Consider the following 26,995-nt stretch of genomic DNA (forward strand, 5'->3'; position numbering starts at 1 on the left):
GTCAGGGGGTCAAAACAAAACAAAGATGACAGAAAATATATAGAGTTTCGTTTGTTTGTCTTTTCTTTATGGGTAAAGGTGATCGATGTGCCGTCTTAATTTATCTTTTGTTGTGTTCTCTTGTGGTGAGCTGTTAATATCAATCGACGTCCCATATTGCCTTGCGATCCAAGATGGCTGCCTCATCTTAGAAGAAGTCCATTACAATGACACGAGTAAAAAACGTCTGCGCATGCTCTGAATCCGTATGTAAATTAGTCAAAACATATGTAAATTTGGCTTTCAAACATGCCTCAAAAATTGGACCTCACAATATGCCAAAACTTAGTGTCCATGCTTGAAACTTAAGACTTATTCTTTCATATTGTGTTTGTTAATACAGTATCTTGGTCTGACAAAAGTGTATACTCTCGAACTTTTTAGTATACTTGGAGAAAACAAACATTTATTTTCTCACTCAAACTCTTCAAAATTCTTAGAAAACGTGCTGAAATGCACGCATGCGCAAACGTTTTTCTCTAGGTCCATTGCAATCATTGTTTGGTGGTCAATCTAGCGCATTCGATGAAGACCTATATATTGTTACCATCAATTACCCCTGAGTATCAACATGATGGGGTGTTCTCTTGTTCTCAGCGCCGTACGCACGAAAAATCAATACAAGATCGACGTGAAGAACAGACCATGACAGGACTATCGTTGAGAAGCAGACAGAGTGTGGAAAAGAGAGAAAGAGATACCATGACAGGAATATCACTAGATGGAAAACAGGTAATTTAGTACACCATGGGCATGGCTAACTCACAGATTAAACCCTGAAACAACCTCTGGGCTGATCTAAGTCAGGGCATGGCTAACTCACAGATTAAACCCTGAAACAACCTCTGGGCTGATCTAAGTCAGGGCATTGCTAACTCACAGATTGAACCCTGAAACAACCTCTGGGCTGATCTAAGTCAGGGCATGGCTAACTCACAGATTGAACCCTGAAACGACCTCTTGGCTGATCTAAGTCAGGGCACGGCAAACTCACAGATTGAACCCTGTAACAACCTCTAGGCTGATCTAAGTCAAGGCATGGCTAACTCACAGATCATACCCTGAAACAACCTATGGGCTGATCAAAGTCAGGGCATGGCTAACTCACAAATCAAACCCTGAAACAACCTCTGGGCTGAACTAAGTCAGGGCACGGCTAACTCACAGATTGAACCCTGAAACAACCTCTAGGCTGATCTAAGTCAGGGCTTGGCTGACTCACAGATTGAACCCTGAAACAACCTCTGGGCTGAACTAAGTCAGGCTAACTCGCAAATCGAATTGCAATTTAGCGTTTTAGTAGGTTTTGCGTATGTAGGAAACCCGGCTAAAAATCTCGAATCAAACGAGAGACCTATCAAACTCTTCACATGTGATAAAGAGCCTGGAATCGAACCCGACAGGTGATTGCAGTTTTCGCTACTCCACCCTTAATTGATTCTTTGTGCACAAGTGAAACTACTAGAATTTGTGATACATTAACTAGTTAAGTAGTATAGGGAATGGGGGTTCCAGCGCAATCTCAACACGGGTAAGACCCGCGTCAAAAATCCACATACGGATAATCCCCACTCCAAGTGTGGTTGGGGGCAACAGCGCAAATATGTTAATCTATATATGGAGTGTGAAGAATGTAAAGAGTTTGTTCATGATTTCTGTGTAAAGTGCTTGAAACCCAAGTTTGTACCTACTAAACCAAATAAGTATATTTGTTGTGGTAAGAAAATGCAGATAGAAGAAGACACATCAGCACAGTGTTACGAGTGCGGTAAGAATATTCGTAATGCCGTGCCTTGTGCTACCAGGGAACAATATTATTCCAACGGAGGTCGTAAGAAGACACCATACAAAAGAATAAAATACTTTAGGGACTGGATGAGTCATATCCAAGGTTATCGACCGGTATACTTAGATAATGAAGTAAGTAAGAAAATCATAGACCACTTGGAAGAGCCAACCCCACGAAGTTTACGAAAGACATTGAAAAAATTAAAGCTAGGGAAATATTACAAAGCTATTCCCTATCTTTTATCTGAGATTACCGGTAGGTGTATTCCTTATGTCCCAGATATGCAAAGGGCTGAGTGGTTATTCTGTCGGTTGGATAAGGATATTCCTTATTACCCCGACGCAATTTACGAAATATTTTATGAAATAGACGCTAACCACCCCCTATTGGAATGGATTCCGAGAAGATGAAATGTTCAATCGAAATCCACCCACGTTCTTTTCAAAGCAGATGTTTACTGAGCGAGTTTTCTTTGAAGCTCCTCTTTTGCCTTCTGATAGATTTGTTTGCGAGATTCCTCGGAAAGATCTTTCACGATGGTTTTTTTATTACCCGACTTTAATTCATCGTATTTCTTTTCCTCAGCGAGGATCAAAGAGAACTCCACGTCGTCTATGCGACGGTCCCGCAGAGCCTTGGAGACCAAGTCGGTGATGGTGTTAGCCTTTGCTTTTGCTAGGGCTATGTGTGTGTCATGCTTGGATACCTTACCAGACAATTTCTTCATGACGCCTGTTGTAACAGCGGAAACAATGCCGCAGACGGCTCCAACGCTGGCCAAAGGAACGCCAACAACTATTCCAGGTCCGGTAAGCGAAGTAGCAACGCCAGTGCCTGTTAACGCCACGGACATGGAGCCGGAAGTTATCGCGATTTTATATAATATGCTTCGGGCTCTAGCATACTTTTTCCTGACCTCCTCATAGTGCTTCGTTTGTCCCTCTAAGTAAGCCAAGATTAAATTTGCTTTATTCAAGCGGAAGTTTTCAGCGTTCAATTCATTAGGACCTGTATGCTTATTGGGAACTTCAGGATAAAGTGGTGGTGCTGATGGTATAACATCCATTATATATACTAATGTACGACGCTTTTGGAAATAACGTAGAGGAGCAGCCACATCACGACAACCGGGATTACTGGAACTGGAGGGCCTTTAGGAAGATGTTTCCGCACGCGGATGCTAGTAAGTTCGAAAGGAGACCCGATGGGATTTACTATAACGGCTCCAGAATGTACAGCAATGCGGACTTACAGCCAACGCTGGTGAAGCAAATAGACGATCAGCTGAAGCATCCAACACCTACCATACAGCATCCCACGCCTACTGTACAGCATAAGCCGGTACAAGGTTGGTCAAATGAGTTATTGTTAGGCACCAGTACTTATCCGATACCCGCAGTTTCATTTGATAAACACCCAAGCTTGGACCTAACGCTGAACATGCGGATTTCTAACAAGCATTCCTTTCCGTTAAAGGTGCGGGATATCTTCAAAGACGTACCCATTATTCATACCACCGCCAAGGAATCTCATGAATGGTTAAGTGGTCCTAACATGCGTTATTGGCCGCAGCAATTGAACTTTGCGGTTTGGTGTGCCACTAGCGGCTGTGGGGTAAGCGCGAAGTTGATGAAGAATTCGATATTTATGTTTCATTTTCACTTCACGGTTAGAAGAATACTGCATGAAATGGGTGTTACCTCATTACCTGGAGATCCCATGTTTTACCCAAGGGATAATAAATACAGCGTGCCGGCTTACAACGAGCTTTGTAAGGAGTTTGGAGTTGTAGGGAAGGATTTCAGGTGTATCGCAGGCGCTAACAACGGCCTAGGACATATTTGGGCTTATTGGGGGATTGGTGGGCATGAGCTAAGCGATAAAGAAGTGCATTCGCTGCAGTTGCAATGGACCTCTGGGTATCACAGAGAAACCCACGACAATAGCACCTTCTTCGAACCTGATTCTAAGGTTACTAAGGAAATTAGAGACGGGCCTCTGTTTAAAGACGAGGGCGGTAAGTATGGTGGGGCTAACCCGCTGATCATCAAGATTACCAACGACGAGCAAACGAAGCAATACTTTAACTTCATACCCCCAGAAGGTAAAGGGTTAACTATGGCTGGCCTTGCCCGTTTGAACCGCAGCATAGAAGCTTACGTGTATTCCGTTTTGGGGGCCCAGGTAAACAGCCGATCCAGCATAATTGGAAATACGGGTGTTGCAGAAGAGACGCGAGCCGAAGTCTTAACCTTATTTAAAAGTTCGATTAAGGAGGGTGACATTAGCAAGAGCATGCCGCGTTACCAAGGAGCCATACAAAATTCTAGGGTGAGGTTGGATTACGCAGTAGCCCCGGGTTGTTGGTTAATGCCTAGTAATTTATCCATAAATACTGGTTCCGTGGCGGGGTATAACAATAAACTCCAGAAAGCAACCGCAGATATGAAGTTTGGGGTGAATGACGTGAACTCTGACACTCTTAGGAACATTCCTCACTTCGTAGAGAAGCCAAAAAAGTCACACGAAACGAAGATGCCTAAGAAAGAAGTATCTAAGAAACCACCAAAGAAGGTCCTACCTACGATACCCGAGGGCTATGACCACGACCTACTAAAAGTCGGCCTAGCAGTCGCGGGTGTTGGTCTGAGTTATTATATATGGCGATGAACAACCCCTACGTAGCTGGAGTAGATTGTGTTTATACGACTTACACAGGCGAGAAAAAATACACCCAGGCGTCTTGGGTTGATGTCACGGGCATGTCCGTGAATTTGAATTACTCAGGAAAGAAATTGATATTATGCAGCATTTCTTTGGGGGCCGTTAGCAGTGCGAATGTAGGATTTCGTTTCGGTGACGACAATGGAGTATTACAGCCCATGCGCGCGAAGACAAACAACAGGGAGCCTACGCATTTCTCAGTAGAGCCGCCAACGAATAGCTCTGAGAATCTTTCCGTTTGGACTTTCCACATGGTTGCTGATTGCCACGGGAAGGTAAAGCTGCAGATAAGAGTAGATGACACCGGGAGTGTTTGCATAAATAGCATAGAAAATCAAAGGAATACTGTCTATAACCACATGACCATCAGCACTTTGACGGTAATGAGCCTTTAAATATATGAATCCATACGTGAGGGAAACGTGTTATACCCACCGCTTAGATGAAGAGGGATATGACAACGGCGCCTGGCATGACGTTGGACTGTGGGTTGAGGTTGGGGGCACTGCATTGGTCATTTGCACTATTAGCATTAATGCAAATACGCATGCGAATGTGGGGTTTAGGCTTATCGATGAGAATAATAAGCCCCTGCTTCCTTATCGAACTTCAACGAACACCAGGAAAGTTACCCATTTTTCGATGGAGCCCTACACTAGGTCCTCTGAAGACCTAACGCCAGTGACTTTTCATATGCTAGCCAATTGTAAATATGCTAAGTTGCAAGTCACTTCTGATGACGGCAAGTTTGGGATAAATCGCATAGGTCGCAGGCCTGCTAATGCAGCCTGGAGTCATAAGCCCATTTCTACCATGAGTGTGTTGCCGTTGGTTCCAAATTACCAGGGTGGTGCTAATACTGTCTTTCATTATCCTCAAAGCAGGGCACCGCCCGATGAGAAGGATAAGATCAAGCCTTCATCTTCTTCAGGAGGACCACCCCAATAGCTACAACTAATATCCAAATGTTATTCCCCACGAACTTCAACAGTTCGCCGCCGGCCCTAAGTGCCAGACTAAGAACACTACCAAGCAGCCCAGGAATGCCGGCTGCCATCTTTTTCCCTAAGTCCGTCAGCCCATTGCCTAATTTCTTTACGCCCGCGCCTGTAGCCTTAAGAGCGGATAGGATAACTCCTACTACGCTCGAAATAGCAATCGCGAATGCCAGCGGAAGACCATACTTCAAAAGGGCTCTTTTTACCTTTTCCTTGGTGGTAAGCCCCAGCTCCTTTTCCAGGTTTTCCTTTTGCGCCCGCAATTCCGCAAGGTGTACCTGAAGGGCTTCTGATTCCCTTTGAGCTGCTTCCCTTTCTTCCTCGGTACGAGTTTGGTCCTCGATTACTTCTTGCTGCCGCTCTATTTGCCCCTCCAGGTCTTCGAGGGCCTGATCTCTTTGCCGGATTTGTTCTTCCTTAGTGTTAATTTCGGCAACCAACTGCCGCCGTTCCTCTAAAGAGCCGGTTATGATGATATGCAAGTTTTTAGCTTCCTCTTTTGTCAGGTCTAGCTCCTGTAAGGCGAGGTCGAAAGCCCTTTGGGCTTGGTCTCTATCGCGTAGGGCATTGTCTCTTTGTCCTCTAATTTCTATTATTCTTTGGGTTTTGTCATCAACTTCTCTCTTTTGAGCATCGAGAAGTAGTCGGTTTTGCCTCATGTATTCTGCCTCCCTTTCTTCCAACGTTTCTTGCAGTTCCTCGACGCGTTTTTCTAACGCAACCCTTTCATTTATGTTTTCCAATCTTTCTAACATGCTTCTAGTGGCACGCTGGAAGCCTTTTAATCTTGCTACGTCACCCCTAACTTCGCCATTTTCGTCAAAGAGGGGCTGCGGTTTTGTCCAGCGGTCTTTATCAGGAAATCTCAGGTCTTGAACGCTTATGAGGACTTTGTTTCCGCGTTCTGTGAGCCTTACGTCGTCAGCATCGAAGTGGGAATAGCGCTGCGTTAGCTCTTGCGTTGCCCACTCTACAGTTTCCCGCGCGGCTGCCCCAGGCTGCTCTATGTTTTGAAGCTCCAAGTACTCAGGGACGGGGCTGCCGTGGTTTTTTGATTGCCACATACGATTCAAGGCGGCCTTGAAGCTTTCCCATCTATTACCATACTTGTTTTCTAGAGCCATATCGTAGATTAGGGGGTCGGTTTCCGCGCCTTTAGTCCATGCGTCGTATTCTTCGTCGTTAATGTCTACTTGACCTTCTTCGGTGGTGGGGTCAAAATCCGTTCCTTCTACTTCCATTATATATGATAAGCTCAAAGTTAAACCCCAACGTATTACCTAAGCAGGTTGGCGGACTGAAAGCAGAACGCACCTTTCACCGAGTCACCTTTACCCCCAGCAGCGCTAGACCTGGAGAAACGCTGTACGTAGGTGTGCCTCGACTAACAGATAACCTAGTCTTAGTTCCTGGCACCTTAGCTTTAAGGTTTGATTTGACGGTGCAACCTACCGTCGCAGATGAAAGGATTATCGTTAACAACCTTGGTCGCAACATCGTCTCAAAGATGCGAGTAAAGTTTGCCGGGGAATCCCTCTTAGACTTAAACAACTATGACCTTTACACCACTTACAAAGATCTGTGGTTGACTGCATTCGAAAGGGCACAAAAGATAGAGCAGGGTATTGGTAGCACAATCTTACGTAAGGTTAGGACTCCTACCAAGACACAACCTACTGACGGCAGCGGAGAAACCGCAGTGGCAGATGCAAAGGCCATTAAGACAGCCTATGGTACTAAATACGTAATACCATTGGACTTTGAGGCTATTACCAGCCACGGAGTTTATTATCCTAGACAGTTGAGTGAGTTGCAGTTTGAAGTGACCTTAGCCAACATGACTAACATCATTGGCGGGTTAAGCACTGCGTTGTCGGGAAGTATTCATCCATACGCCATTACCAACCTGGAATTGCAGTATGAAACCATACACTCCGAAGATCTAGCACGTAGCGCTGGCATGGAATACAGTGCTGGAAAGGCTTTCTTGTACGACCACGCGGTAATGTACAAAACCTTTAGTTTCCTGGATAAGACAGACGCGGTAATTACTCAGAGCATTAATTTACCACGTCGTAGTCTTACGGGGCTGATGTTGGTATTTATTAAGCCTTATGAAGCCGGTAAGCGCGACTCTGAAGCCTTTCATAACCCCGGCATCACCAACGTCGGGATTAGCATCAATGGAGTTCCAAATAAGGTGTATTCGCAGGGAATGAAGCCCTCAGACATCTACAGGGAAATAAAAAGAAAGTTTGGGGATCAAGTTGCACCCGGTGAGTTCTTTACCAATAAGTATGCACTGTGGATTGACATGCGAACCACCAACGACGAGGATTTACATGGGCAGGGATTGCGTCTGGTAAATACCCAGGACGGCATTACCCTGGAAATCAAGCGTGACTTAAACGCTAGCGCAGGCGACTCAGACAAGATCAACGCATACATCTTCGTGGTGTCTGACGCCCAGTTGAGCGTAGAAATGAATCAGCTAAAGAGCGTTGCCTACTAAAGTATAATGGAAGTTTCCAATCCCCACGTAAACAAGCTAGAAACAACTATTGTTACGGTGTCCATACCACACATTTCCGTGCTAACGACACCAGTAACGAACATCCTTAGTCAAAGTCAAACCACAGCGGTAAGTCAACCCACGACGGATTTCGATTTTTGTCATGTTAAGGTGTGGCTGCGTGACATAAAGCGACATATGCAGCACTTTTTTCCCTTTGAACAAGAACAATGGGCAACCATAGAATTTCCCGGAGACCATTACGTTAAGCTGTATTTTACCAAAGGAGCAGTCGAAATGAAAAAGACGTACTGGCTGCAAATCAAACAAATTACCTTAATTCGTTTTTCGTAAAAAAAAATATGGTATATATACGATGCTCCGCGTATTCGAAAACAACGAAACTAAACTGCAATGCATAGTGCAAGGCGATAAGCTGTACTTTAAAGCAAAGGAGGTAGCAAAGGCATTAGGTTATGCAGACACCAAAGATGCTATTAAAGTCCACGTGCGGGACAAGCATAAGAAGAGACTTAACGAGTTGGAGGTGAATCGCCTCCCTTCTGGTTCGCACCCCCAATCCCTGTATGTGACGGAGGCTGGTTTGTATCAATTGATATTCAGCTCCAAACTGCCAACGGCAGAGTCGTTCCAAGATTGGGTCTTTGAAGACGTTCTACCTACGTTAAGGAAGAAGGGGAAATACTCGTTGGATGGTCCAAATAAGTTGACCTTCAAGATCGAGGATGAGTTCGACTTACATAAGAAGGTCATCGATAAGATACGCAGGTTTTACCCTACGCTGATATTAGCGCCTGGACTCGGGGAATTGCAAGATACCACCAGTAAAAGGATAAAGTGCTGGCAAAAGGGCTACCAGGCAGGTCAACCCGACATCCTAATTCTTAACTCCCATAAGAAATACAATGGGTTCTGTCTGGAACTGAAGACGCCAAAGGGTAACGGCGTATTGTCCGACAAACAAAAAGCGGTATTGACGCAATATGAAATGAATGGATACTTAACGATGGTAAGCAACGATTACGATCTGATCTGCAGGGAAATCGACCGTTACGTCGACGGCATTCGCATACCTTGCCCTTGGTGTGTTAAGGCTTTCAAATCGCATGAGAACTTACGAACGCACCAAAAGATATTTCATAGATATAATGATTCTTGAACAAACTCACTGGCGCGACTTGCTACATGGCATTTCATACGAAATAAAAAATTACGTCGTCTTCGAGGACATTAACCGTTTAAGGTTGGTCCTCTTAGACGGCAGCCAAGAGTACAGTTTATGGGCTCCCGACTGCGTACGGTACGTACTGCAAGGCGAAGAGTACACTCACATACGTAGCTATGGTAAGGTTAACGGCCGATGGAAGTTTGACATCGAACGTCGCCCGGAAGCTAATCCATTATGTGATTGATTAGATATTGGTCTGCTTCGGCGGACCTCTTTTTTTCTGACATGAAATCAATCGATATCGTAATCAAGGCTCCCCCTATGAATGCTGTGATTTGAGGAATCATATATCTTTCTCATTTTTCCAAGCCTTTCGTATCGCCAGGTAATGGTCTAAAGGCTTGGGACCGTCATACAGGCAACACCAAATATGCTGACCGCTGCGTTGACAACCACATTTATCGCAGATGCCGTCCCAGTGTTCCCTATTCTCCCATTTTACTCCTTCATAGTCGTCAAAGCATACGAAATCTTGGTCTATTTCCTTCTTACGTCGCGTAAGCGCCCGGCCGGTTTCAAGGGGGCAACATCGCCCTGCTAAATCGCCGTGGGTTTCACAGACGACATCTTCGAGGTGGTAACGACGACAGCGGTATTTATGCCAGTTCTCTTCAAAGAGAGGTTCATCGCATCGGTGGCAATGGTCTTTAAGGCAGACTCTATGCTCGCGGTGATATCGTAGGGTCTGTATGGTGGACAATTCCTTACCGCAGTCGCCGCAAACAGTGCTGATTGTCTTCTGACAGACTTTCTTGGAAAGATGGTATTGCAGTCGCTGCTTGCTACTAAAAGCTCTATCACATTGCACGCACTTCATTATATATACCTTATTGTTATTTTGTTAAATGCTGCAAAGAGGTCTCAAGTAAGGGTCTATTTTTTATTGTTATTTTGTTAAATCATCACGATCGAAGAATGGTTAACATGATTATCTTTTTGCTGGTTTCAACAATGAGAAAGAATGATACCTCATCTTTTAATGAGGGCTTAACAAAATAACAATAAAAGATAGATCCTTACTTGAGACCTCTTTGCAGCATTTAACAAAATAACAATAAAAAAGAAAGACCTATGCTAATTCCTCTTGCTGGGGCTTAGTAAGATCTTCTTTGCGACCTCTTACTCTTCTCGAACGTCGTCTAAAGTCCTTTGTGCTTTAGTATCCGCGGGACACCAATGTCCAACGAAGTCTTCTTCAGAGAATACCTTATTACAGTGACAGCAGCTGTGTTTCTTACGAGGCGTCGGAGGGGTAACGATGATGCAGTCAGCAGGTAGTTCGCACGTAATGCAGTCCATATATCTATGGGGGATATCGAATGAAGTCCTTAATGGACTCCTTAGCCCAGCCCGCCATTGTCAAAAGCGCGCCAAACCGTTCTGCACGCTTCAGACCACACATTTCATCGTACAATTCCTGTACGCGCTCTTTTAACCGGTCTATCTCTTCCCTTTGCATTTCTATGGTGTCTCTTTTATCCTTTGCGTCGGCGGTAATCCTTCTTACTGCTTCCACTGGCTCCATCGTATATATAATGGATCCGAACCATATTCCTTGTAACGCTCTGATAGTAGGACCCACCGGCTGCGGAAAGACCCAGTTCGTGGTAGAGCAGCTATTAGGACCCTTTAGATACCGATTCGACTACATAGTGCTGCTTTGCCCCACCTACGTGAATAACCGCACCTGGACGGGCATAGGAGTGAAAGATGACGACTTCTTCGTAGATATCTTAGACCCTAACGAGTTATCCAGCCATCTTAAGTTCTGGCACAAGCAATTCCCTAAAGATACACAGACTTTACTCATACTGGATGACATTGCCTGTGGGGACGACGTAAAAAGACGCACTTCCGAGCTCGTTAAACTCGCCTTCAGCGGTAGGCATGACAATATCAGCGTTTGGTTGCTTTCCCAGCAGCTTACCAGTGTCTCTAAACCCTTCAGGGAAAACATAGGCTCTCTCGTAGTATTTTATACGCCCAGTAAGTCTGACCTGGAAACCATCTTAAGCGACTATGGAGGCGAGATAAGTAAGGAACAGTTGCACGAATACATGCGGCATTTAAAAACGCACCAACATTCCAAGATGATCTTCTCTTTGAGGTTTCCCTACACGGTTGGAATCTATGATTCCTAATGTATATGGAGATTGAGCAGCTCTTAGATGAAGTCCCCACACAGTTAGATGAAAGTAACCTTAAGGAACAACTTAACATCCTTGTGTCATCTGGGAAGTGCAAAGAAATGATAGGCAAGGAACTTACCCATGAGCAGGTTAATAAGTTGTCAGAAGAGGAAGTTAAAAAGTTCCATAAGAGGTACGAGGCCGCCCTTGCAAGCAAGACCACGGACGCCGTAGCAGACTCCGCTATCCGACTTGCGACTAAATTGCTTGGACTTGCGCTGCCCATAGACGACGTGGAGCAACTGCGGAAGGACATTAGCGAGGACTATGTCATCGCCCAAGAACTTAAGATAACCTGCGGGTGGTTGTCTTTGAAGTGTGGTAAGTTAATGGCAGTCGCCTCTGCGGCACTTCACGTAGCTCAGCACGTCGACTTGAAGGAGGTACTAGGTTCCTTCGGAACATCTTGGAAGGACTTCAAGAAGGACAGAGAAGTCGAAAAGGTCTTCCAGGCGGCACTTGCTGAGGTACCTGATCAAGTCGCCTCAAGTACTTAGTCAAGTCGTTGTCAAGTCACCTCAAGTACTTAGTCAAGTCGTTGTCAAGTACTTAGTCAAGTCGTTGTCAAGTCATTGCCAAGTCATTGTCAAGTCGTCATCAAGTTACTTGTCAAGTCCTTCAAGTCCCTTAATATAAGATGAGTGACACCGAAGAACAACCAGAAAAGGCTCCCGTAGAAGATACCAAGATTACCAAGGCTAAATCTCCAGGCAGAGTCGCTGCCGGAAAGAAGCTCGCGGAGATGAATAAAAAGAACAAGGCAAAAAAGGAGGAAAAGGTGGAGGAAAGAGAAGAGGAATCCTTTATCAATCCTGGGTACGTCATTGGCGCGATAGGAATTGCTATAGCAGCAGGCAGCCTCTACTTACAATGGCGGGCTACGAAGCCAGAAGTAAAGTGGGAGGCCCCAACATATCGCGCACCTGTGGAGGTTAGAAAAAGCAAAATCCCTGAAATGGAGTAGATTCATCACCACGTGCCGTGGCGACCTAGATTTTCCTTCTCGCTTTGTAATATAATGTCAACCGCGTTGTTGAAAACTGTTGAAGAAGCAGCTATTATTACTTCCATCGTTGCGGGTATTGGTTGGGTAGGTAAGAAAGTGCTCAAAGAAGACTTTACTGAAGACCCAAGCAAGAGCTTCGCTAATTTTGCTAAGATGACCGCTGCCGTAGGCGGGGCTATCATGGTAAAGAATTACCTACAGAAGGAAAAGTACATTCCTAATGTATAAATGGCTAGCGTAGTCGCAGGTGGAGTTATTGCAGCCTTAGCATTTACAGGGGCTAATTATGGTGGTCAATATTTGGATAGATTAGTTAGAGGTGATCGCAGCGGAGATTTGGCCGCCGAAAGGAAGAGACACGACTTAGCGCTGGAGAAATATCAAAGGGACGTTGCAGCTTGGAATGAAAAAAGACAAGCTTACAGGGATTGGTTGGATAAGAATTACCAAGACAAAATGCAGGCGGATAAGAACTTCGAAAACACAGACTACGCCTTTAAACTTTATGCGCAAGCGCATCCCACAGTGGCGTTAAAAAAGCCTCAGTTCAAGAATTACTACCAGCCTTCTAAGAAACAAAAAGACAATGAATTGGTCTTTGTAGGAGTCGCAGGGCTGGCCGGAGGCGTGGCTTTGGCGTATCTAATATAATGATCGTCTTTTTGGAAAGCGACAAGAATGACTTTACCACGTATTTGAATCCTCCCATCCGCGCGGAAAGGGTCCGGCTGGTTAGTTGCTCTTTGTACAATTCTTGGTATAATTTAATTAATGGCTTTGTCGTCGTGACTTCCGGCACCAAACCAAAGTTACCAGATTCCCATTACACCCCTATAACACTGGCTAAGGAGCTAGCAAAGCATGGATATACTCTTACCACAGGATTACCCCATGAAATGAAATTCAAGAAAAATAGTGGAAGCGCTAATTTAAAGGGCAGTTCATTGGTAGAACTCCTGGGCCTTACTAGTACCACGATAAATAGCGGCAGTACATATGATGTAAAATGGAAAGTCGCATCCTCTTACGAAGTCTATTGCGATTTGGTTCATAGTTACAACAATGGAGAAAAGTCTTCTCTTATGTCCAAGTTTCTGCCCCAAGGTAATCCATTTGACCCAGTAGAATACACTCCCATTTCTTTGAGCTATGACTTATCTAATTTGGTAGAAAGCATAAACATCACCATTAAAGTGGACGGAAAGACGGTGGATTTTAACGGACGTAAGATCAATCTTGTTTTGGAATTCATATAATGGGCCGCGTAGAGGACAAACTTAAAAGGATTTACTATGGGCCGGAAGGCTATTGGAGAGGAGCGTCAGCTATCAAGAAACTCGCGACCGCGGCCAGGGTATCAGACGAAACGGCTAAGAACTGGTTGAAAAAACAAACCCTCTGGCAGGTTTATCTTCCCGTGCCTAAGTACATTCCCAGGCCCAGCTTCACCGTAAATACCCCCAATGAAGTTCATCAGGCGGATTTGCTTTTCTTGCCGCACGATAAGGTGAGAAAGAAGACCTATAGGTACGCTTTGACCGTAGTTGATATCGCAAGCAGATATAAGGACGCCGAACCTATAACCAGCAAGGATTCTGGGGAAGTCGCAGAAGCCCTAGGTAGGGTTTATAAGCGCGTCTTGAAATGGCCTAAGCTGCTGCAAGTGGATGCGGGGACGGAGTTTATGGGCGTGGTTACCAAGACCCTGAAAGACCACGACACTAAAATTAGAAGAGCTAAAGCAGAGTACCACAGGGGTCAAAGCATTGTCGAAAGATTCAATAAGACCCTGGCCGAGCGTCTCTTTGGATACCAGTATTGGAAAGAGCTGGAAGATCCCTCCAAACGCAATAGGGAATGGACTCAGAGGCTCCCCCAGGTCGTCGCAGCTTCGAACAACGAGGCGGCCAGGGCTACGGGAATGAAACCCAGGGATGCCATAAAAAAGAAACACGTGGAACACAAGTCCTTCATCAGAAGTTCGAGGGCGGTCTTCCCCCATGAAAAGAAATTAGGTAATGTCACGGTTCGATATCTCTATGAGCCGGGTGAATTAGAAGGAGGATCCAAAAGAGCTACGGATCCCAATTGGTCTTTGGAAACTTACCAGATCCGAAGTGCGATAGCTAAGAAGGGTCAGCCCATCTTGTATTATCTTCATGATGGTCCCACGCGTGGGTTCGTCAAAGAAGAACTGCTTATCGTGTGATGTCCGAATGCTATCGTATGCACTCCGTCATCACACATCCATCGCTTACCGTCAAATGCAGACAGTGACACCTTCTCCTGCGTGACGTTATGTATCTGATGACCATAGCTGCGCAGGCTGTTCATCTTATGCCGCTGTTCCTTGCGTGTTCGTAATACGTTGAGGTAGGACTCGTGCGTAATGTCCTTCTTAACCACATACTTTTTTACGCCTTTAGCTTTCTTTTCTACGCCGTCTAACTTTAGCACGCTGTACATCTTTGGTTTCAGACCCACGTATTCCACGATGGGTTTTCCTAACATTTCGTCTTTCATCTTCCCAATTACCTTCTTATTCTTCGCAGAGTAAAGGAAGTGCTCCTTCGGGTAACCGCTGGTGTCGTACTCGTCTATGTCGGGGAGGCAGTCTTTGTAAACGTCTTCCGTTTGCACTTCTAGAATTAGGGAGTCGGTGTCTGTGTACAGGAGGCGACAGCGGTCTCCGTACTTTGGCTTAAGCTTATCGTAGTAGAACTCGTACATAAGCAGCTTCGATAGATCCAGCACCGTAAAGCCTGTGTAAACGGGCTTGTTTAGTAAGAGGTTTGCCCTTTTCATGTGAATCACGTAGAAGTTCAGCATTTCTACGTATCTAACGAAGCCTGGCTGTGACACGTATGCTTCTGCTTCCTCTTTGGTGCTGACTATTTTTACGCTTACGCGCTTGCGGATGTTCTCCATTGTCTTTCCGAACACGCTGTTGTTCATCAGTTTGAAGAGGTTTTTCTCGAAGTCATTTTTCGCTGCGGTACGCTTTTGCGTGTTAAAGTCAATGTAGGGGCGCATCCAGGGTTCCTGCGTGAATTTTAGGACTCTGTGGATCTTCTCTACGCGCATTCCGTGTCGCACGTAGAACTGCAGGTTGCGGTAATGTACCACATACTTCTTCTTATCCATCAGGTTCATAGTTAGTTTCCTGTACGGTTTGTAACCAGGGCACATTTGCTTTTGCAGCGGACTTAGCTGCTTAAATGGTATCTCTATCGCTTCTGGTGCTAAGGGGAACTCATTGTGTTCGTCGTGCAGGCGCTCTGGGTACTCCAGATCCACTTCTAAGACGTAACCCTTGTCTTCCTCCTTTCCTACCTGCATGTAGAAGTCTATCGGCTTCACTGGATCCCATTCGAAGTCTCTCACAGGTAGGTACTGTGACATTGCCCAACCATAAAGGTTATTCGCATCCAGGTAGTAAATGTATGTGGTTGGTTTCTCTGGGTCGTGCTCTACTAAGGGGTTGTTTGCGCGGGCGTAACGTCGGCTGGGTCCGCATACGCCGCCACGAATACCGTCTTCCATAAACCGATACATGTCGTACTCCGTTAGGAGATCCAACTGCGCATTTGTCTTCTTTAACAAAGCACTCCAGCTGAGCCCAGGAGCCGTGTAGAAATTAGCGGGATCCAATCCGTAATATTCCATAGCCATCTTTCTGAAGCTTTGGAAAACATCTGCGAGCAGCACTACGTCAGACCTTAGGTAGATGTCGTGGTAGTCACCCATGTTCTCACAGGAGTACTTTTCCCACACGTCTAACGCATGCTGGTACTCCTCATCCTTTATACCGGACTCGTTTAGGGTGCTGTAGAAGCGATCTTTGGGTGGTAGGGGTTCTTTGAATCGATCCCAGGAGTCCATGTATTCGTATGGGTAGACTCCTTTCCTTTCCGCGCCGTATTGACTGGAAATGGGAAAGTTGGTGTTATACTTTACGAGGTTTGCTAAGGAGTCCGCCATAAACTGCTGCGAATCTAAGAACTTTAGCTTACCCACAGTTACGGACATGTAGCGCTCTTTGTTGTTGGGTATGCATTTGACGTCGGAGCCGTCTGTTCCTTGTAGTAGCAAATGGGAGTCGTAACCGCGGAGGTTGTGAAAGAACACCGGAATCTCCATGTCTGGATTTACTTTGAAGTTTATATTGCATTTCCAATGAGCCGCTCCTCTGTATTTACCCGTGATGTGGCAGTGATCCCTAACCTTATCCACATAGAAATCCTCAACAAATGCTTTGTGGCAGTGAATGCAGTGCGTGGAGGGCTTTCCCGGCTTCTCACCTTTCTTAGCATACTTCCCGCATTTAAAATGAGCTTCTCCTAGATACTTTCCATCTTCATCCCACGCTTTCTTGGCTCGTCTTCCAAACTGAAGAAGCGTATGTTGGCAAATGTGGCATTTTTTTGCCTTGTTAAAAGCCTCCTGGTTCTCTTTGGTAAATTCCATCTTCTTTGGACGTCTTAATTGTTCTCTTATCTCCCCCTCCTCTTCTCGCAATGCTTCTAGAAACTCATTAGCTGCGTTCTTACCTCGGTAAATCACAGGAGGGTTTGCTTTACCATCTGATCTGACTACTATGTAACCAAAGGAGCAGATCTCGTGTAATCCTACCTTATTCGTGGCGCCACGTTTCTGCTCTTCCTTAGTTATCAACGCTTCGAAGTCTGCATATATCACGTAAGGCACTTGCATCTGCTTTTGATGGTCTGCGTATGAAAGCTCTTTGTTGGTGGGCATCTGGATCCGTTGCGCCACTTCTTCGACTCCGCGGCAGATCTCATCGTGTTTCTTTAGGGTATTTAAGGATGTAAATGACAGCAAGCAGCAGTCACAGAAGTACTTTTTGCCTTTAAAGGAAGCTTCTTTATTTTGCCACGGTTAAAACATCAGTCGATTGCCTAAAAATATTTAAAAGTAAAGATTTACGATTAAAAAGCTAGTTACTGTTTTACATGTTTGCCGTGGAGCCCTTAGTTACAACTTTTCTTACTGTACAAACTATCAATTTCCGTTTTAAATTTTCGTACTGACTTGACCTCTTTTATATTTAACGGTATTTCATTCCACAATTTTGCCCCACTATAGCTGAATGATCGTTTTAGATATTCAGTGTGTGGCTTAGGTATTGACAGTTTATGATCATGATTTCGAAGGTTGTATTTAGTATGGTAGTCGGAGAAAAGGTTTTGTAAGTAAACTGGTGTACGTCCCTGCATCGTCTTAAACATTAGTAGGGCTTTTTGTTTTTTACGACGAACTGCAAGTGTATCCCAGTTTAATTGGTCAAGGAGATGGCTAGATCTTATGTCATAGTTAGATCTTGTGATAACTCTAGCCGCTCTATTTTGACGCTTTTGTAGTTGAACACATAGTTTATCACTTAATCCATCCCAAACTGCACTACAATAGTCCAGTTTGGGTAGAATTAAGGCTTCGTAGATTTGGATGGCACTATCGGTCGAAATAAATGGGCGAACACGTTTTAGAGCCCCTATACTTGAAGAGATTTTCTTCGAAATGTTGTTAACATGTTCTGACCAATTAAGGTTTTTATCGATAGTGACACCCAAAGATTTGGTGTGATCAACTTGTTTAACGCTAGCTCCATTAATCGCAATATTAATAGTGGAATCGCATTGCGCTGTGAACTTTTGGCGGGACCCAATAATCATAAATTCCGTTTTCGCTACATTCAAGCTTAGCTTATTTGCTAACAACCACTGATGTATATTAGTGAGTTCAGTGTTGATGCTTGGTTCCAAGTCTCCTACATTTTTACCATGAACGCTGATGCTGGTATCATCAGCAAACATTCTTGTTATGGCTTGCGCCAAACAATTTGGTAAGTCATTAATATACAGGAGAAATAAAAGTGGGCCTAAATTACTGCCTTGTGGTACACCGCAGCTCACAGTACAAGGCTCAGACAGACTTCCGTTAACACTGCACAGCTGAGACCTCGTCAGTAAATAAGAACGGAACCACTTGAGTGAGCCTTCATCTACACCATAATTCGATAGTTTGGACAAAAGAATTTCATGATCTATGGTGTCGAAGGCTTTTTGGAGGTCTATGAAGATTACTCCGTTAAGTAGTCCCTTGTCTATATTAACTGACCATTCGTTCGTTGCTTCGAGCAACGCGGTGACAGTGCTGTGCAGGGAGCGAAAGCCTGACTGGCATTCCGTCAATAACTGGTTTTCATTCAAATAATCGTATAGTTGATCATAAACGATCTTCTCAAATATCTTTGAAGCAGTGGGAATGACCGAGATTGGGCGATAATTGTTTAGGTCAGTTTTCTCCCCTTTTTTAAATATAGGCGTTACTTTCGCTATTTTCCACTCCCTAGGAAAAATGCCCATTTTAATAGATTGTCGAAAAATCACAGTGAGAGATGGTCCCACTATAGAGGCGGACATTTTTAGCAATTTGTTGGGTATGTTATCTAAGCCTGCAGCTTTCTTTTCCTTTATACTTCCTAACAAGTCGCAAACAGTTTGCTCACTTGGAGGTTGGATAGCGAAAGTTTTACCAGTTGTAGGTTTCAGAAATGATTCAAATTTAATGTCAGATGGAGGTAATTTATTGGCTAGAGTCTGGCCTATACTTGTGAAATGTTCATTGAAAATCTCGGCCATCTCACTTGGTGAGGTTACTGATTTATTGGCAACTTTAATTTCGGAAACGCCGGAAAATTTGCTAGCCTTTCGAGCACTTAGATCATTAAGGAGGTGCCATGTTTTCCGAGGATCAGATTTATTTAGTGCTAAATTTTCCGTAAAGTATTTTTTCTTCGCTAATCTAATTTCGTTATTAATCCTGTTTCTCGATTCTTTGTATTTTTTCCAAAATAAGTCACTGTCAGTGGAAATTGCTTTCCTTTTCAATTGGTCACGTGACCGCATTTTCTGTATTAGCTCCGTTGTGATCCATGGTGAGTTTTTCCTTCCCACACGCTTGTGGCGAACAGGCAGGTGGGAATCAATACACTCGGTTAGCAAGGTTTTCCAGCGAATCCACATATCATTCGGATCATCGTAAGACTTGATGTCTGACCATGGCAGTTGTTTGAGATCACTCAAAAATTTGTCTTGATCGAAATTTCTGAAGTTACGTACCTCAATTTTGCGAGCCTTTGACGGCTCGTAATGAATTTTTCTCGTCATGAATACTAAAGAGTGATCACTGATGCCAAGGTGATACACACCTGACTTACTAATTTTGTCGGGAGTGTTTGTCACACATAAGTCAATTAATGATTTAGTGTTATGCGTTACACGTGTTGGCTCATTTAATAGCTGATAAAGCCCATAGATATCCAAAATATCAATTAAATTAGATGAAGCTAGGTTCGTTCTCGTTAGTTCTAAGAGATCGCAATTTATATCACCTAACAAATAATAATCGAGATTTGTCTTATCAATGCTATCTATGAGCTTTTCAAATGTCGTGAATAACTCGAGGGGTGAGTTGGGAGGGCGATACCAAGTACTAACTAAGAATGATTTTGATCGTGGCTTAAAGATTTCTATAGTGATGAGTTCTAAGATCCCATCATCAAAGTCGTCGCGTCTTTGATAACTCAGGTTGTTTCTCATGTAAATACATACGCCTCCTCCGTTTCTACCATTCTGAGATCGATCTTTTCTGACAATATCGAAACCCTCTATATGTAACTCAGAATCCATAATGGTAGAGTCTAATTTTGTTTCATTGATTGCCAGGACATCAATTTCAGGAGATGCGGTGAGAAACACCCGTAAAGCCTTTGTGCTTAGTATGTCTGTAGAATAGTCTGCTAATGTGTTTAACCCATGAGTAGTGTCCGCCGTGGTAGAATAAATGTACGCGCTCTCCTTTACTTTTTGACAGAACTAACGGTACTATCGTCTGCTCTCTGACTCCGTAAACGTTAATTGCTAGATCGTTTATTTCCTCAAATATGGGGATGTCTATCAACTGCATGGGAAATTCCACACCATCCCACTCTAAATCGTCTGTGGGATACTTACTTGTCCTACAGGGATCCTTCTCTGCTGGATACAGTGCAGACCTGATTGCCCACATAAAGCATCGATTGTCTTCATTCTTCACGTTTACAATAGCCTTCTTCCTTTCTACCCACGTTGGTAGCGGTACGTAACTCCCCCCTCGTATGGGTACGTACCTGGCTATACTTATCTCTATTCCTTCAACCTCCTCTACTGTCCAACCCGATCCTTCTTTCGTGTAGTTAGACAGCGACTCCATTATTGCTTCTAAGGCTTCACTGAGTGACCTATCCAGATTCGTGGATTCTAATATCACTAACGACTTTGATCGCAACATTGCTGTCGTCATTACCTCGTCTTTTGACAAACTTACTTCTACCATTATGCTCGCTTTCAGGGCTCCTAATTCTTCTATACCTTTTCGGAGAGTCCTTTTAACCTTCCTTTCTGACTGACGCCAAAACTGTCTAACGTCAATCTCACCGTTACCGGGTATTGACACCGTGCTGAAGTTGCTTTGGGATTCCATCTATATAATAGGAAATATTTTATACCTAATACCAAGCACTTTTTAAGTCGTCGTAGTCGTACTCACAGTCCTGACAATGCCAAAACAATTTAACCTTAGTCTCAAACTTCTTACCACATCCACAATCATAACTGCTCATACACTTCGTCTTCATTTTCAAATGCTTTTTCAAATCCGCTTCTTTCTTAAAAGTTCTCTTACATTCTTCACACTCCATATATAGATTAACATATTTGCGCTGTTGCCCCCAACCACACTTGGAGTGGGGATTATCCGTATGTGGATTTTTGACGCGGGTCTTACCCGTGTTGAGATTGCGCTGGAACCCCCATTCCCTATACTACTAGTTACTTATTGATTAGTCATTGCAGTCAGATAGTCATCACTCATTGGTCAGTCGTGGCGTTAGTCCACTTCCTATCATGGAATCCAGTACACAAGAGGAAACCGAAGATCACGTGGAGTACCGAGGTGTTAGTCCACGTGACAGTGGCTTCGAAGGCGCTGGATCGAGTGTTAAATTTGATTCCAGGCCTGTATCAGGATCAAGCAATGTTAATGTTTTATCGCCGCAAATGGAGAGAGAAGAAGAGGTTGGTCTGTATGTCTGTCTGCCTGTCTGTCTTTGCCTGTCTTTCTGTCTGTCTATGAGTCTGTCTGTCTGTGAGTCTGTCTGTCTGTGAGTCTGTCTGTCTGCCTGTCTGTCTGTGAGTCTATCTGTCTGTCTGTGAGTCTGTCTGTCTGTCCCACTTTTTCTAGTTCTAATATATCTGTTATTTATCATGACACAACAGAGCGTGGTTCCTGTTCTTGGATCTCGTTCCTCTACCCTTACAGCCCCAACGAGACAAGTGCTTATGAGTGCGCGTGCTCGGCGTAGACTCGTCAACTCGGCTCTTCGTGATCATCCAGTTGCTTCGGAAACCCTTCGTATCTACGAAGCTGTACAGCGATTTAAAGGGAACATTACCACGTGGCTTGAGAAGCAGGGGCTGTTTGTGGAAGTCAGTGAATTGACGAACTTCGAAACGAGTGATGTCGACAAGGTTCGTGAGTATGTGAGTTGTTACGCAGTGGAGTTGAGTCAAATATCAAAATACTTTAGCAACTCAGCTAGATTCATCATCATCCTTTATGCCTGTGTGGCACGCAGGGCCAACGCCAAGGAGTTCACTCACCAGCTATTCTGTGTAGCTCTTACCTATTACCAGTGTCATTACTTCATTTTGTTTTGTTTGTCATTTATTATAGGGTGATTTAACAGGCGTCATTGAAAGACTTCCTGAAATACGATACAGTATAAGTCAGGTAACAAGCCGCCACAAATATTCTAACCAAGTACGATTATTCGTTTCCGCATTACGTCATCTGTTTGGTTTCAGCAAAAGACTTCTCATTAGGTCCTCCGTCCACCAGCATGGCCGCCATGTCTTTTGAATCCCTTGAGAATGTTTGAACACCACCAATATAGTCCGTGATGTATTTTCTTTTCGTCTGTAGGTCTTAGACAAAGTGCACAGTATCGTATCTACACAGAACGTGTCACGTGACCTTAAGTCACGTGCTGGAAGTACAACCTGTGGGTCTCCTGCAGGACAGGACACACCCGAAGCTAAAGACGAACAACCAATGGAATCTAATTACAGTAAACTCTTAAAGGAATACAACGACCTTGCTGAGGGATATGAAAAGCTGAAGACACATTTTGACCAAGAAATTAAATTTCACCAAGAACAGACAAGCCAGAACGCTACAGTAATGGCTGACATGCAAGATACGATAACGAGTCTTAAACAACAGCTAAATGATGCTTTGGCAGGACGATCAATATCACCAGGGGTAGGTAGCGGGGAAGCAAGTATCACCAGGGATAGGTAGTGGGGAATGTCAGTATCACCAAGGGTAGGTAGTGGGGAAGCAAGTATCACCAGGGGTATGTAGTGGGGAAGCAAGTATCACCAGGGGTAGGTAGTGGGGAAGCAAGTATCACCAGGGGTAGGTAGTGGGGGAAGTCAGTATCGCCAGGGGTATGTAGTGGGGAAGCAAGTATCACCAGGGGTATGTAGTGGGGAAGCAAGTATCACCAGGGGTAGGTAGTGGGGGAAGTCAGTATCGCCAGGGGTAGGTAGTGGGGGAAGTCAGTATCGCCAGGGGTATGTAGTGGGGAAGCAAGTATCACCAGGGGTATGTAGTGGGGAAGCAAGTATCACCAGGGGTAGGTAGTGGGGGAAGTCAGTATCGCCAGGGGTAGGTAGTGGGGGAAGTCAGTATCGCCAGGGGTAGGTAGTGGGGGAAGTCAGTATCGCCAGGGGTATGTAGTGGGGAAGCAAGTATCGCCAGGGGTAGGTAGTGGGGGAAGTCAGTATCACCAGGGGTATGTAGTGGGGAAGCAAGTATCACCAGGGGTATGTAGTGGGGAAGCAAGTATCACCAGGGGTAGGTAGTGGGGGAAGTCAATATCACCAGGGGTATGTAGTGGGGAAGCAAGTATCACCAGGGGTAGGTAGTGGGGGAAGTCAGTATCGCCAGGGGTAGGTAGTGGGGAAGCAAGTATCACCAGGGGTAGGTAGTGGGGAAGCAAGTATCACCAGGGGTAGGATGTCGTCCTGATACAGTTGTATTTTCATTCTTGACACCAGAGGGCAAGCTCTTCTATAATGTTTTCACGCCTTGACGCAGAAAGAAACGCAAAGATTCTAAAACGAGCGATCAATGAAAACCGCACCACTAACAATGACGTAACACAAGCATTTGATCACATGTCTGATTACGTCAGCTTACCTGCAAAACGATTGGCTGCTATTGTAGAGCGGTATACGCACCATCATGCCATGCAGAAAATAGGTATGTACTATACACTAAGAGGGTGTTCAAACATAGTGCCCGAGCACGTGGTGCCTAAATACAAGGACACAATACAAGTCCCTACATTTGGGCATGGGTACATCAAAGCTAGCTGTGTTCACACTTCTAGTGCACTGACACATTGTGCCTAATACAAGGGCACAATACACGTCCCTACACTTGGACATGGGTACACCAATGCAAGCTGTGTTCACACTTCTAGTGCACTGACACATTGTGCCTAATACAAGGAGACAATACAAGTCCCTACATTTGGGCATGGGTACATCAAAGCTAGCTGTGTTCACACTTCTACTGCACTGACACATTGTGCCTAATACAAGGACACAATACACGTCCCTACATTTGGGGATGCTACAGCAAAGCTAGCTGTGTTCACACTTCTAGTTCACTGACACATTGTGCCTAATACAAGGACACAGCCTTACATTTTAGCGTGGTATATCAAAACTAGCTGTTTTCACATAAGTACCCCAGGAGAATCATACTCTTATTTGCTTATTTTCAGAGGAAAAGCTGAAGAACAACAGTGAAAAATTAGATGAAGAAGTCCTCCATACTTTAGAAAAAATGGAAATTCTGCAAAATGAACGAGCAAGGAGATGGGGAGAGAAAATGGATGATTTGGCCGAGAGACGAGAGCGCTTGGCTCAGCTGATGATGGAGACTTTTGAAAGGCTAGAAAACGATACAGGAATCTTCCTGATAAAACCTGTGTTGTCATACAAGTCCAGGTAATTACTCTTTCTACTATATATAGTATAATTGGTTTTGTTTATCGCTTTCTTTTAGATAAAAAGGAAAAACAATTAACCAACCAACATGACGTCACATGCACCTTAAAAGTGGTGCTTTTTGGGCGGCTTTGAGTCGTTTACATCCTATACGAATAAGACGTAAGAATGGCAACTTGTTTTACAGGTTTGATCCACTTGGAGGGTACTTGGTGAGTAAAAATAAACCAGTGTCTATAAACCAGCCACTTAGTACAGTAACACCAGCACCAACCCCATGGCTGACCAACGGTATGAAGTCATCCATGACCAACATTCACCATGAACTTTCCCATGGAAGCAAATCTACGTCATCCATCCCACAATTGACAGAACTTGAACATGGCGTTATGGACATGGACGTCACGCAACCATTCAAAGACACTGACGAGACATATCAGGGGCAAACATGGCAGGTAAGGAATTGTCACGTAATCTCCTTGGTATGTCACGATTGCTATTATTTCTCATTAACTTGAGGGGAATTTTTAACGCAGATTTCCAAATCCCAAGTTCAAGGAAGCCCACAGTCTAATGTTGGCCTTACTGCACCTCGTATCCTGGAGCTTGATGTAAATCGCATGATGGTCGGACAAACACAAGTCAGGTTAGTAACGATAACTCAATGGTTTGGTTTGCAACCACCGGTTGGCTCATTTGGTTGAGCGTTGGTCTGTTGTGCGGAAGGTCGTGGTTGAAGCCCACGCCGGACCAACACTCAGGGTCTTAAAATAACTGAGAAGAAGGTGCTGCCTTGGTAATTGCATCTGCAAATAATTTAACTGTCAAGTGGCTCGGATGATAACTTTAAATGGCGGTCCCATCTCTACAAACTTCATCATTGTTAACCAATATCGGAGGGACCTAAAAGAAACACCGAATACGATACGAAAAGTAACCCAGTAAGTGATCATCCTCAGTGCCTACACTTTATACTAGCCATCTCTTATGATCGTAAGCGCCTTTGGTTAAACATACATAGAAAGAGCGTTATATAAATCATGAATTATTATTATTAGTGTTTGATACACTAGTGCTAACTAACACTAGTGTTGGTCTTATCATATCATGCTAATATTATTTTATCTCTTTCTTGCAGCACGGGTTTTGTTGGAAATAAAACAAATGTTCCTACTTCGTTGATAAGAAGTTACGTGACAGTTGAACGACCCTCAGGAAGCAAACATGTCAAGAAGGCAAAGAAAACAACGGGTACTAATCTAGTATAACATCAACTGTATTGAACCCTGATGTAACCCCTTAGGGCTGATATAAGTCAGGGCACGGCTAACTCACAGATTGATCCCTGAAGTAACCTCTGGGCTGATCTAAGTCAGGGCATGGCTAACTCACGGATTGAACCCTGAAATAACCTCTGGGCTGATCTAAGTGGCTAACTATACAGGCTGCTAGATATGTGATGTGCTTTCTCTCTCCTTTTTATCCACAGACCCAGATCACTCATTCGATCCCATGGTGCCCCACTTGCGCAACAGCCCATCGACCATGCGGTATTCTCCCTTACCTCCAATACGCATGCCTGAACTAAGACAAGAGTCACGCTCCAGCAAATCGTTACGAAGCTACCCTGATAGCGAGTCTGTGACGCAGTCGGTACCAGGCAGTCCTGACTACAATGATCGGCTCGGTCAAATGAGTCCGAGTAGAGCAGCAACTGACGAGAGACTGATTCTTTCACCGGATGTTGTACCAGTCAAATAGTGATGAACAATGAAAATACCAATGTATAGTAAATAATAAAGATGTACATATCTTTAATGAATCTGTAAGCGGACATTTCATCGTGTTTGATATAAAATATGAGAAGTTAGACTTCGAAAAACTGACCTGAGATACGTATACAGGATGGATAAAGTATAGAACAATTTACGAAAACAGGAGTAAAATAAAGTCGGTCCTGATAGGGGAATTGTGCCCTGGGCCTTGAAAATCGACAAAGACTTCGTTTCTCCAGTTTTTGACCTATTATTAGAGAGTTTTAGATTTACGTTCACGGCAAACGTGAAACGTCAGTTGACCAGTAAAAATTCGTTTAAATTACTGAAAAAGAATCGCAAAAAAGTCCAAGTAGTAGAAAAACAAAGAGTATTTGCGCTTGGTGAGAAAGTTTGTAAAAGGCAAAGTAAAATACAGGAAAACTATGAAAACGTGGTCACGTTTGCCGTTTGCGGGGAGGAAACAAAGCGAATCTAAAACTCTCTATTGTTTATTCAGGGCACGGCTAACTCAAACGTGTTGTAAAGGTATCTTTACCTACTAAATAAATTCTTTTTTATGAATATGTTT

At 44.2% G+C, this 26,995-nt stretch overlaps 1 protein-coding gene across 2 annotated transcripts in view; it reads left to right on the top strand.

The window, feature by feature from the left end:
- The window catches only part of LOC116290992 (uncharacterized), a 40,397-nt gene extending 13,409 nt beyond the window's left edge, over positions 1 to 26,988 (top strand). For both annotated transcript variants that reach the window (XM_031698113.2, XM_089027764.1), the window contains 11 exons: positions 637 to 771; positions 21,413 to 21,643; positions 21,845 to 22,096; positions 22,302 to 22,358; positions 22,551 to 22,889; positions 23,690 to 23,894; positions 24,424 to 24,649; positions 24,837 to 25,104; positions 25,186 to 25,295; positions 25,788 to 25,900; positions 26,139 to 26,988. In XM_031698113.2, the coding sequence (XP_031553973.2) occupies positions 637 to 771; positions 21,413 to 21,643; positions 21,845 to 22,096; positions 22,302 to 22,358; positions 22,551 to 22,889; positions 23,690 to 23,894; positions 24,424 to 24,649; positions 24,837 to 25,104; positions 25,186 to 25,295; positions 25,788 to 25,900; positions 26,139 to 26,410 (2,208 nt within the window). In that variant the 3' untranslated portion in view covers positions 26,411 to 26,988. The remainder of the gene's footprint in view (positions 1 to 636; positions 772 to 21,412; positions 21,644 to 21,844; positions 22,097 to 22,301; positions 22,359 to 22,550; positions 22,890 to 23,689; positions 23,895 to 24,423; positions 24,650 to 24,836; positions 25,105 to 25,185; positions 25,296 to 25,787; positions 25,901 to 26,138) is intronic.
- The last annotated feature ends 7 nt before the right edge of the window (positions 26,989 to 26,995 follow it).

This window comes from Actinia tenebrosa, unplaced genomic scaffold (genome assembly GCF_029948245.1).
Source record: "Actinia tenebrosa isolate PJP-AT-01 unplaced genomic scaffold, QUT_ActTen_1.0 PGA_scaffold11__36_contigs__length_13525064, whole genome shotgun sequence".
In the NCBI taxonomy this organism is placed as follows: Eukaryota; Metazoa; Cnidaria; class Anthozoa; order Actiniaria; family Actiniidae; genus Actinia; species Actinia tenebrosa.